The sequence below is a fragment of the Myotis nattereri genome, assembly GCF_964212035.1.
Source record: "Myotis nattereri genome assembly, chromosome: 14".
In the NCBI taxonomy this organism is placed as follows: Eukaryota; Metazoa; Chordata; class Mammalia; order Chiroptera; family Vespertilionidae; genus Myotis; species Myotis nattereri.
Window position 1 is genome coordinate 52,485,931 of NC_138089.1, and position 13,220 is coordinate 52,499,150.

General features: G+C 48.8%; 1 protein-coding gene across 1 annotated transcript in view; it reads right to left on the reverse strand.

The window, feature by feature from the left end:
• LARS2 (leucyl-tRNA synthetase 2, mitochondrial) overlaps positions 1-13,220 on the reverse strand; it is a gene marked incomplete at its 5' end in the record, with an annotated part of 92,484 nt that overhangs the window by 58,187 nt on the left and 21,077 nt on the right. Inside the window, one exon of the mRNA XM_081106368.1 lies at positions 2,328-2,417. Within this exon, the coding sequence (XP_080962494.1) occupies positions 2,328-2,417 (90 nt within the window). The remainder of the gene's footprint in view (positions 1-2,327; positions 2,418-13,220) is intronic.

Consider the following 13,220-nt stretch of genomic DNA (forward strand, 5'->3'; position numbering starts at 1 on the left):
CATAGGATGCCTGTCCCGTCCAGATCACCCTCCATCAGCCTTTGTCTCCCGGCCAGGGCATCGCTCCTCAGGCCTCCGGCTCCTCCCATAGCTGTCCTTGCTTCTTCCTCCCCAGGCTCCGCTTTGCTACCCCTTTTCTGAGGACACTGACATGCAGCTTCTGGCTCCAGAAGGCTGGTTCAGGGTATTGATTTTCTCAAAGTCTATTAGCTTTTTTCTTGACAAAGGGGTGCTTAATTAAGGAACACCACATAGATCTTATTAAAGGATGTAATTCTCAAAATCAATATTGCCCCATTCCATCCAGAATGGGCCAAATTTGGACGGAGTCCAGGGGAAGGGGGTGGGTCCCAAGGCTACTGCCACCATCTTCCACAAGCCCAGGGGCAGAGTGGGAGAGGCCGTGCGCTTCCTGGAGAACAGGCCGCACTGCACACCCAGCTTAGGAGGCTGAATTAGCACAGCCACCAGCTGCTGCCACCAAAGTCATGGAGACGGCCAAAGACAAACTCCTAGATAGGAACTCTCCATAGTTCCCCAGAATGTCCACGCACCCGGCAACATCATTCGTCTCTCTACTAACTACATCCACGGAATAACCTTCTTTAAATCACAGAGGTAAACTCATGTTCTCCCAAGTACAGGGCTTGGAAAGCTTGTACCTGCCCATCATGAGCTCACAGCTTCATTGTGGCTGACATTGTACAATGAAATATGTCAACATTTGGAAGAGCTGCATAACTCACTGTACTGTATTTTCCAAATGCCTAATGTATGATGTTACAAAATTATGCAGAGGTGAAAAATCCATGCAAAGTGCAAGACAGACCAGTCCAATCCATTTCAATTTAACAGAGTACAAAAAGGTCACCGATGTTTCAGATTCAACACTGCAGCTAACGTTTAAGAAACCACCACTTGTTGACTTTTGCTATAGTACCAAAGAAGAATATTCACAATTATGTGAAGTGGTTATTAAATCACCCTTCCACTTTTAACAGGTTCTGTTCATTCAGTCTTCTGGTATTTACCACTGTAACTTTAAATAATAAAAGTATGCTTCCGTTTTGGATATTGTCTTTAGACAGCGCTGGGGACCCTGGGCCATGCATGGTGGACACTCAGCATGGTCGGCCATACAGCCTTCCTCCCACCCTCGACCCCTCTTCTAGTTCACCCTATTTTTGTTAGCTTTAATAGCTACCTTTCTAACTTAAAAAAAAAAAACACATAGATGTAAACCTCTAACTTTTCATCTCTGACTCCTTGCTGAGAAAGATGAAGGGATGGTCTCACACTTGCTTCTATTTTTCTTCCCCAAGTTCACCTCCTGGTTTTTGTTGCTACATTATTTTTTATGTTGTTAAGGTTCAAGACATCTTTGTTTTATTCCGAAATTCAAGTTGAGCCTTCTGCATCCATCACTAGATTGATTCTAAAGCTTTTCAAACCTAACACATAGTGATTCTGTAGGTATTATTCATTGCAAGACCAAGCAGTGTGAAGTGACCCACAGAACAGTAAATGTGACTCTGTGTCCTTAAATCCCTCTGGCTAAAGGATTTATGCCGCTTCCACTTGTTACTTCTGAATTTTCTAGACCCACGTTGTCTAGCAGAATGTTCTGTGATGATGGAAAATGTTCTAGATCCGTGATGTCCAATCTTCGCTACTGGCACGTGAATGTGGACCTCAATCTTAAAGTTAATTAAGCTCAATTACTTTAAACTTAAATATCAACCCCACATGCCACTGGTGGCTACAGTAATGGACAGCGAAGTTCCAGGCCACGCTTGACGCTCTCCCTCCTCCCCAGCATCTCAGGAGCATCCACTGTTACTGAGCTCCCACCGTGACACGCTCGCTCCTCCCCTTCTTCAGAGACCACTCGGTAGGCACTGTGATGGTTGTTCTTCAAATATCATCTCTGTCCTCCAAGACCCCGCAACGATGTCACCACCCACTGAGCAGGAGAGCCACACTCCTGGAGGTGACTGACCCAGCGCACAGCTGGGAGGGGTCTGAGCTAGGGTCTGGGAAGCCTGCACTCCTCTTCTGCCCCCCCGCCCCCGGATCTCAGCCCAGGCACCAGGCACTGTTACGTGCTGGGAATTCAAGCGCGAAAGAACCAAGCCCTGTCCTGGAGGCAGCAAACTAAGCCGGGCGTCGTTACTTTCTGGATCTACTGCGACCCAGGCCATGAACTTGAGGTCATGCTCATTTTCACGGCTCCTGGGCAAGTAGGGCGTCTTTGTTTCTTGTTTAACAATGGTGTGTTCTAAGCGGAAGGAGGAAATTTATTTAAAGTGCAGCTAACTTGGACTTACCTCCTTCTGATAGGCCAGTCCAGCGTCGTACAGCTTGATAAAGAGGTACTGCGTCCACTTGTAGTAGTCTGGTAAACACGTGGTTATTTCCTGCCGGAGAGGGAAGAAGAAGTCACCCACTGGCCACTGTGAACTCTTGCCCCCCCGCCACGTAGGCACCGGCCCTGCAGCATTTTGAAAAGCAATCTCACTGCAAACATGTGACCGACTATCCTACTTTCCACCGATTTGTAAAGTGAGGGAAGAGAGACATGATTGAAATGTCAACCCCACCTTCCCTGTTTAAAGATGAGAAAATCAACCCGAAGTCTTCTGCACACCCCTCCCTCCACCCATGCAACTAGCATGTGAATTACATTGTACGAAATGGGGTATTATCATTTTTGTCAGCACAAACATATTTGGGGGGCCACAAAGCTCATTCATGAAAGCAATTCATTTTTTAAAAAATATATTTTATTGATTTTTCACAGAACGGAAGGGAGAGGGATAGAGAGTTAGAAACATCAATGAGAGAGGAACAACGATCAGCTGCCTCCTGCACACCTCCTACTAGGAATATGCCCACAACCCAGGTACATGCCCTTGGCCAGAATCAAACCTGGGACCTTTCAGTCCATAGGCCGACACTCTACCCACCGAGCCAAACGGGTTAGGGCAGCAATTCATTTTTAAAGCAGTTACAAAATCCAAGAGGAATATTTTCCTGCTTTCAAACGCTCTCCATTTGAAAACAAACCTTGTGTTTCCACCTATAACCAGGGCCCGGTATCTCCTTCAGACTCATTCTACCCCTTGTATTCCATTATGTGAGTCAGGCTGGCATCTACATAGGAAGACCCACCAAAAACATTACCAAATATTAAACTCAGTGAGAAAGCACCTGGCTTGTATTTCCAGCCTAAACCGAAGCTTCCCCAAATGTACTTTCTGTCCTGAAAACGCCTTTGCTATGGAATCTTTAAAGACAGGTTATTGATTCATCCCTGTAAGGCTAGGTGGGTAAGGTCAATAAGCATAGAGACCTACACTCAAACTGCTTCCTTCTCCTGCTCTTTGCACACAACAGCTCACGGGGGAATGGGCGTAGGACAGGGCACATTCCAAATGATCCCACCTGGATGGACATCTGATAGAAGTCACCCTTCGACGGAAAGGCAACAGCTCCGCCTTTCTTCAGATGGAGGAGAGAGCTGAAGCCCAGCGGGGAGGGCAAGTCGGGCTGGAGCTGAACAGGGGGCCTGGGAAACTCGAGGTGCTCCCAATGGGCTACTTCTCTTAGGTAAGATACTTGTGTATTATGTCCTTTTATGTGCTGACTAATAAAAATAGCAGAGTAATCGCTACTAGAAAACAAAAAACTCTGATCACCAGATCCTTGCCTTGCAAGGCAGAGAGTGAATAAACAGCCCATCTAACAGCTCTGCCCCTATGGTAGCTGACCCCTGGGGCTGTCCCCATGCAGTGCCCCAGCTGTGACACTGAGCTGCTGAGCTGTGAGCAGGAAAGCCAGTCCCAGCTCCCAGGCTGCACACACACCCAGTCTGCAGGAGCTACGTGCACCAAGCGCCTTGCCAACTCAAGAATGGGACCAGCACACTGTGGGCGGGCTTGCTCCCCAACTCCTCCAAATTCACCCTCATCCCAGATCTTTTCCTTACCAGCTACCCCTCCCCATGGCACAGAACTCGTTTTCTTCCGTTTCCCAGACAAACAACTGAAGAATTTGCATTTCTTTCTTTTTTTATTTTTTTGGGGGGGAAAGGGGGAAGAAGGGAGAGACAGAGAGAGAAACATCGACTTGTTCTACTTGTTTATGCATTCATTGGTTGATTCTTGTATGAGCCCTGACTGGGGATCGAACCTGCAACCTTGGCATATCAGTATGGCGCTGCGACCAACTGAGCTACCCAGCCACAGCAAAAGCTTGTATTTCTAATAAAACCGGGGCTGGAGCTATGTTTAGATGTTTAATTTGTTCATCACTGTCTGCTCAGGTCCTGGTACATCGAGGCACCCCAAAATTATTGTTGAATGAAGACCAGCCCATCTAACTCCTGCATGTTGAATCAAACTAAATTCAAATTACATTGTAAATCTGTAAGATGAACTAGGGCAGGGGATGCAAGAATGTGGTAAAAATATTCCCAGACTTGTTATGGTTTGTTTTTGCAAATTCTTATTCATTAGAAGTTTTTAAAAAATGTGTGAAGCTAATATGAAAAAAATGACAGTTTAAATTTAGGAGATGACAGTTCTCTTTTCTCTATCTGCATCGTTAAGTTTTTCATAATAAAGCATCAAAATACTTCTAATAAATGCATATAATATATCGATATATGCATGTATGTGTTTTCTCAGCCCTGAATCTGCTTCTATAGATTGAGAATAAAAACTACACAGCAACAGACCAGTAGTATTATCTTCATCCAGGTTTACGGTTTTGAAAACCACTTTCACTTGAAATAGAAGAAAGATCATAGGTCCAGTCAGAGAGGGAAAAGATGGCTGTCCAGCCGAGCATTAGCCTATTTCAGTCCGCCAGGAATGCCACCTCTTTGGAACAGCCAGATCCGAGGTGCGCTGAGCGGTGGGCACTGCAGGCCCCTCCCCACCTGTCTTCAGACTGGGTCTGACCCGTGTTGTTCACATTGGGTTTCTGCATGTCATTGGAGGAAAAGTCATGCCAGCTGCTGGAAGGGTACAGCTTGCAAACCAGTACTCCAGGACCATCATCCACTCTCGACTGTGGAGGAGAGAAAGTTCCGTGCTGTGACCGCAGCGGGACCGGCAAGCTGGACCTGGGCCAGAGCGGGAGAGGGCTCCCTACAGCCCCCTCAGACACGGACCGAAACTGATGCTCGTTCTGACATAAATCAGCGCCCCTCCCTTGCCTCCTGCGACGAGCTGGTTCCTGGAACAGGCTGTTTACAGGTTGGTCAAGCATGTGAAGTAATTTCCGCACCTGGAAGCACGCATGCACTAGCACCCGTGACTGGCCCCCCACCCCCCTTTCCCTATATAATTCTTTGGTGCCTGCCAAGCAGCGTGATGATCCATTTATTTCCTCTTGCAGCCTCCAAGACATGCCTTGTGAGTTTCCCCCAATAAACTCTGTTAATTACCAACTGGGGTGGCAGCCTCTTTCTTCATCTCTCTTGCCCTCTGTTACTGAGGAAGATTTTCAGTGCCAGGAACGGCACGTGCCCTGTGTCTGCATGTGTGAACACCGATGGCTTTACTTCAGTACATGTTTACCACTCACACAGTCCCCTCTGAGTGCTGGTGTCCCCTGCCCAGCAGAAGCTGGGAGCACTCCTGCCCATTTTCTCACCTGCTGCACACAGGGTCCACTAGGACCCTCAGGATCATCCTCTCCATGAAGAACTGGCAGACCAGGAGGCTCAAGCCTCCCTAGTCCAGTCTCATGAGAACCACAAACATGGTGGGGAGAGGGCTCAAAAATGCATTTCCTAAAAGTATCAGAACACTTCTGGAACCTTCCTTGATTTGCTGGTTTTAAAAACAACAAAACAAAACAACTATTTCTAATCTTCTAATACCCCATCTCAGTAAAAAATCACCAAAAAGGGGACATCTGTAATACTCCCAACAATAAAGTTTGTGTGTGTGTGTGTGTGTGTGTGTGTGTGTGGTTTTTTTTTAAATCACCAGACATCTTTCTGAAATGAAACTGCTTAAAAGCTTTCCCTTTAGTCTGGCGAGAAATGGAGACTCCCTTTCACATTTTCCCTGAGAACCTCTTACTTAACCCAGCTCTGCAGACAAGGCTCTCCTGGGGTTTCAGCACCAGAGATGTTCACTGCCCTTCCTTCCTTCCTCTTCCTAAGGCAGGATTCTCACAGGAAACGTTTGCTCTCAAGGACACCTGGCAGTACCTGGAGGCATTTCTGTCTGTCACACTGGTGGGGGAGGGTGTTACTGGCATAGTGAGTACAGGCCAGGGATGCTGCTAAAACCCCTACAATGCACAAGACAGTCTCTCAAACAAATTATCCAAGTCCAAGTGTGCCAAGGGGAGAAACCTGCTCCGTGAGGTTTGACTTTTTTAGTTTGAGTCTGTAACCTCAGGCAGATTAAAGAGCCAAGTAACTTTCTGATCAGCATCCCATAAGAAGGCGTAAAACATCCTTGGGAAAGTAGGAATGCCAGCCCTGAGCTTAGGCTTCCCTTCTCCAGCTGCTGTGACCCCCTCACTGTCGAGCACTTGGGGCAGGGCACTCATTCCCAGGGAGCTCGCCCCTTCTCCCGGCTCTGAGACCAACCCCGGGAGAGACCTGGCAAGCCTGGGGGTGTGGGCAGACACAGTTCTGAAGCTCGGTTATGCATGCATAGGGCTGCTCCCTGGGAATGAGTGATTGGTTTTACTCCCTAAATGTTAAATCATTTAATAGGCCTCCAAGTGGTTGTCTGACTTGGAAAATCTCTTGTAATAAATTCATGTAATACAGTTCCTATTGCGAAGTTAGGGAGGCGTATCGTTTTTTCATGATACATCAGGTTACCGCCTTCCATGAAAAGGTTGATGACAAGTAAGTGTTGAAAGATCATCCGTTGGAATCTGGCCCACAGCACCCAAATGTCCTGGTCCAGCCCTGCCTGTACCCGGGGAGCCCAATGTCTGTGGGGTGGGGATTCCTGCCCCCCCAATTCCTGCGGTGGGAAAGCACTGGCTTGGGAAGACTTCTTAGTCAAGCGCAGGCTGTTTACTCTGTTCCAAACCCTCTTCATTCTTGCGCTTGCCTTTCCCTGCTTCCCAGACAAGCCAACACCTAATGCATCTTGTTTTTAAAACAGAAAGTCAGGTTACTCAAAGTTATACTCCAAAAGCAACTGCAAAGCCCACATCCACACAGATCCACAGAAAGGTGACATGTTCCACCTCCCCCTGCCATCCTCCCCAGCTCTAGAAAGCGCAATTGACTGGCCGGAAGACCAAACCTCTGTACCTGGGACTCAACCAGAGTCATCCTCCCACACTGCAGTCTTCACTCTGTAATACCTGGCTTTTAGCATGAAAAATACCTTGCCCATTCACAGCCAAACACAGAGCCCGACACAGAAGGTGAGCCCCTCAGAACTCAAGTGAGGCTCGGCGGTCCTTGGAGACCTGCCACCCTCCCGGCACACTGCTAACTACGCTGGCCATGCCAGGAGCCCTGTGCGATGATGAGATCCAGGAAGACAGAGCCAGAGGCCTCCTCCAGTGCCCCTGCCGTGAAAGGGCATGTGGTCTGGGAAGAAGTCACCGAGGTCTCCCAAGCTAACACTCCTTGTTCCAGGAAGTCTAGAGAGAGTGAGCGATCGGAAAGACAATCCCCTTTGGAGCCATTGAACCTGGTTCAAGTCCTTGCATCATCGGTAGCTTGTGGCCAGAGCCCAGTGTCCTGTCTAGAAACAGAGGTGAAGAGCTGCCCTGAAAGCACATGCTGGGCACACGGGAGGTATCGCTGGGGCCACTACCCTGGGCTGACTCGAGCAGGCTGCTGGGGGTGAGGCTGGTCTCCCATCATACCACTCGGAGAGGTGGCTGACCCCTCGTGAGGCTCCCGGGACAAGGGAAAAGGGAGAGGAAAGGACCAGAAAGAGAGGGTGTTTACAAGGGAACGACCAAAACACATGACCAGGATGGAGACATTCACACCAGGCTGCTCCCAGTCACGGCTGGTGGCGACCCAGCGCCGGGAGAGTCAGCCAGTTGGTCTCCGACCCCGGCTTCTGCTCCAGCGGGATTCACAGACCTGCTTCCCCCGCCTCAAAGCCACGTGCGTTTACGTTGCATTGCAACCTTGCGTGATTCAGGTTAGCTGCCGGAGTTTCACACAATACAACAGACAACAAGGCTTCACCTCCCCCGCTCCTCAGCCTCCTCAGCCTCGCATGAGCATCCTGCCTTCACAACAACCGATCTGGAAGCAGAGGAGACAGGTACTCACGTAGCTTTTTAAACAATGATCTCTGTAACATGCCTTTTCGCCATTTGCTCTTCATTGCAACGGAACTGTATGGCAATGACCTTGCTTTTCATTCCACCCCAGGTTCTCTAATTCTAAAGCGGGGAGTTTGGAAAGCAGAGCACGGCTCCAGGGCCAGAGGAGCCAGCCCCAGGATTCCTATTGTGCAGCTTAGAGAAATACAGGTCCCGTCTGCATCAGACGCCTCCCGGTGTTGGCTCAGGCGCTCAGCTCTGCGCACCTGCTGTGCTGGAAGAGGCAGGTGGGAGGCTCCTGGGAAGCCTGCTGGTTAGGACAGCTGTGGTCACCCTACACTAAGTCTTCCAAACACTCAGCACTCAACCTGGCTGCACATTGGAATGGAGCTTCAACCGTTACTGGTGCCTGGGCCACACCGCACCCCAGGAATTTCCCATGCAGGCAGGCTGCAAAGAGGTTCCTCCCAATTACATCTCCCTCTTAAACACTGTACGGCAGACGGGTCCTCCTGCCCTTGGATTTTCACAGGATTGAGTAATTCTTCCCAGAACCTATGATGCTAGGGAAGAAATGCCAACATACAAATAAACACTGGGCTGCTCAGGATGACACCGACTGTGGGTGCGTTGGTTTTTTTTTTAATTATACAAGGTTTTCTGAACTTCACTGATTTTGTATAGTGACTGTGTATTACTCTGGGTATTAGCCTATAGTGTTACAGCTCTTGAAAACAGTTTAGATTCAAAGGAAGAAGAAAACAAAAGAGTTGAGTCTACAGTGGCCAGACCCTTGCCCTGGTGAGCAGTCTTCCAATATACTTGGCATATGCACCTCAAGACCCACACAGTGGGGTTTAAAGGAACTAGAGATGGTGCTCTACAGACAAACGAATGTCCTGGGGTCACCACGAAGGGGCATCCACATGGCCACCTCCAAGGCTCCTGGTCAACCTTAGCGTGTGTCCACATAAGCAATCCTGACAACCCAAAGTCTAAAGGGAAAGGTCTGACCCAAGTGCAGAATCACAGGGAACATAATGAGGGAAGAGGGGTCCCAGTCCACCATTCCCAGGTAAGAAGCCCAGCCTGGTCACCTACCTTCCTACTTGCTGTTAGAATGAAAGGGGCCAGGTGGACATCTTAGCCTGTGAGTAGAGCAAGAATTGTGTGTGGGGGGAGGGGGGGGAGAGGGGGGGCGGGCAGTTAGGGTGTCCCAGAGTCAGGATGTTAGGGCTGACAAATGACTTAACCACATCCGTGCCTCGTTTTTCTCATTAGCGTAGCAGACAGCCTCTAGGGTGGCCCACAGTGACCCTGCCTCCTGACACTCAGGCCCTTTATGAAATCCCCTTCCTTCAAGTGCGGGCTGGACCTGGACACTTGCCGGTAACAAACAGAACAAAGCAAGTGATGGGATGTCACTTCCAAGGTTAGGTTACGAAGGAACTGAGATTTCTGTCCTGGGCATTCTCCTTTTCTCTCTTCCTCACTCTTTCCTACTCTGAAGAAAACCAGTCGCTATGCTGCGAGCTGCCCTGTGGAGAAGCCCAGGTGGCCAGGAAGGCAGGGAGGCCTTGGCCAGCAAGGAACCAGCCCTGGTCTGGATGGCAGCCTCTGAGGACCTGTGCCAGGGGGTCCAACGAAGCCACGCCTGAATTCCTATCCCACGGACACTAAGAAACAATAAGTGCTTATTGTTTTAAGCTACTAAGTTTGGGGACAATTTGTTATATAGCAATAGGTAAATAATACATTCATAGGAGGGGCCAATAACCAGACCAAACCCTGAAATGGACAGGAGGCTTAAATGAGAAAATGGAGGTAATGCTCTTGGCAAGTGAGACATGTTGCCCCCTTCACACGCACACAGCCTGTGTGCAGAACCCCCAAATCCCACAGCGTGAGGATGCAGCACACTTATGTCCATCGGCAACTCCCACATCCAGAGCCATAGGGTGGTTCAGAACTCTGTTTCCCCACTCACGACCCCAGTGAGAAAACACGCACCAAGGGCCTGCCGCCCAGTCCTTGTTCTAAGACCCTCGCCGATCGGCTAGTGATAGGAAATGGAGGTGCTGAGAACAGAGAGAACAGACTTCCACCAATTCAAGGCTCTGTCTGTTCCTGCACTCACCGAATTATTCCACATCCGTTTCCTGAGGACCAGCTCTCCGGCAGCACTGGGTCAGGCGCCAGGAATGGGCCTCTCCTCCGTGACTGAGGGAGTAAGGCCTTCCATCGTCTCTCCTCTTACCCGCCCCATTCATTCCCAGGTGTCTCCAAGGGAAAAGAGGCCACCATCCACTTGAACTCCCACGGGCATCCTAGGCCCCAGGCCCATCCCTCCCACCTCTCCAGTTTCTGTTCTATTCCATCTCATTTGACTCTGTCACCTACAGGCCCAGCCAGGGGTCCCCAGCCTAGATCACATGGCTCTCTGTCACCTACAGTCCCAGTCAGCACTCCCCGGCCTAGACACATGGCTGTCACCTACAGGCCCAGCCAGGGGTCCCCGGCCTAGACACATGGCTCTCTGTCACCTACAGGCCCAGCCAGGGGTCCCCGGCCTAGACACATGGCTCTCTGTCACCTACAGGCCCAGCCAGGGGTCCCCGGCCTAGACACATGGCTCTCTGTCACCTACAGGCCCAGCCAGGGGTCCCCGGCCTAGACACATGGCTCTCTGTCACCTACAGGCCCAGCCAGGGGTCCCCGGCCTAGACCACATAGCTACCTCTTCCTCCTTCTTAAGCTGTTACTCCCCTCGAGTCCCACTGCCCGGGCCTCCTCAGCCTCACCGGCCACTTCCTCGTGGCCTCATCCTCTCATCCTGCCTTCCTTCTACCATCTGTTAACGTCCACCTTGGCCACACTTCTGCCTCGAGTCTCCTTTATCTTCCCTGTTACCCTCCTTTAATGCAGAGTCGATGGAACAGGTGTTAATATCAGGGTAATTAGTTAATCATGAACCTAACATTTGTCTAAGAATTCATTTTGAGGTAACTGTGTTCCTCCACCTCGGGACTAACTTTAGACGGAAAGGAAGCGTTTAACGAAGACTGAAAATCACAAATGCTGCGCACTGCGCTTTACAGAACATACATTTTGTTCTTACAGGTCTTGTTTCTCAAATCTAGGGCTGCAGCTAAACTCTTGAGTCATTTGAAAACTTCACATTCTACATGCTCTTGAAGCCACTCTAGAGAATGACTATTAATAGAGGGGAAACGCTGCTCTGAGGTTTGAAAGACAACTCGCACTGTCTTTCTAAGCTTAAATAAAAAAGCTCCTCTTGCCCTAGCTGAATGGTCCCAGGTTCCATTCAAGGGCACGTGCCCGGGTTGCGGGCTTGATCCCCAGTGTGAGGCGTGCAGGAGGCAGCCAATCAATGATTCTCTCTCATCACTGATTTTTCTATCTCTCTCTCCCTCTCCCTGCCTCTGTGAAATCAATAAAAAAAAATTTAAAAAAAAACAAAAACTCTCTTTTTGCTACTGTCTTGACCATTATTTTTTTAGCACTATTTTTGTTGTTGTTGTTTGTTAATCCTCACACAAGGATTTTTTTCCATTGATTTTTAGAGAGAGTGGAAGGGAGAGGGAGAGACAGAAAGAGAAAAACATCAATGTGAGAAAGACACATCGATTGGTTGCCTCCTGCCCCGAGTGGGGCCGGGGATCGAGCTGAGGCACAGGCTCACACCCCTGACCGGAATCGAACCCAGGACCCTTCAGTCCGAGGGCCCACGCTCTATCCACCGAGCCGAGTTGGCTAGGCCTGAGCACTATTGCTTTTATGGTAATCTCAAAGGTATCTCCTGCTACACTCTACTCAAGATTCTGAGAACTAGCCACCATCGGACGAGAAACAACAATTTGCTTAATTTCTCTGTAATTGTCCTTTGCCAGCTGACAGGAATTTCATCAAGGCCGCCTAACAATACAGACAGCTTTTCTAAGTAGGCAGTTGGGAACAGAAAACCCTCCATTAAACTACAGATGAGACTAACGGGTCTGAATAGCAATTTGTTATCTGTCTACTTGAACAGATGCCAGTGTTTCCACGATCCAAGCCAAACCAGCTCTCCACAATGGTGGTGATTCTCTGGAAGGAAAAGAACATTTTTATCTGCAATGTACTTGAAAATTTCAGGATCGGCAGGACAGAGTCATCGGGAAGCTATTATTGAGATGCAAGTTATCCGGGTTTCCTGAATAAAGCAAAAGCCATTTGTTTCCATGGGCCTGGACCCAGAGGAGGAGCAGAGAACATCAATCCATCAATTGCTCTGCTGCCTGCCAGCTCCGTGAGCAACGAGTGGTAGAGGCCTGTCATAGCCTGCAAGATTTCATATGCATCACAGAAAAACAACAACAACTTTAAGTTTTGGCAAATGTATAGGAATTTATTTTGAAGATCATTTAGTCCAGTGAGATATATATATATATATATATAGATATATATATATATATATATATATATCTATATATATCTATATATATATATATAAATATATAATTGATTTTAGAGAGAGGAAGGGACAGGGATAAAGAGAGAGAAACATTGATAAGAGAGAAACATCGATCGGCTGCCTCCTGCACACCCCCCACTGGGGATCAAGCCCACAACCTGGGCATATGCCCTGACCAGAAATCGCACCATGACCTCCTGGCCCATGGTCCAACGCTCAATCACTGAGCCATGCCAAAGGGCACTCCGGTGACTTTTGAAAGGGAAGGGCTAGGGACAGAGAAGCACAGATCAGAATCTTACGGGAAGGGGGAGGATTTTTACAACTATACAGGGTGGGGCAAAAGTAGGGTTACAGCTGTTTGTATGGAAAATCATACAACAATTTGCAAATAATAATACAATAATAAATTCTGTGTTTTGCATACTCACAACTGTAAACCACCTTTGCCCCACCCTGTGCTCACCCT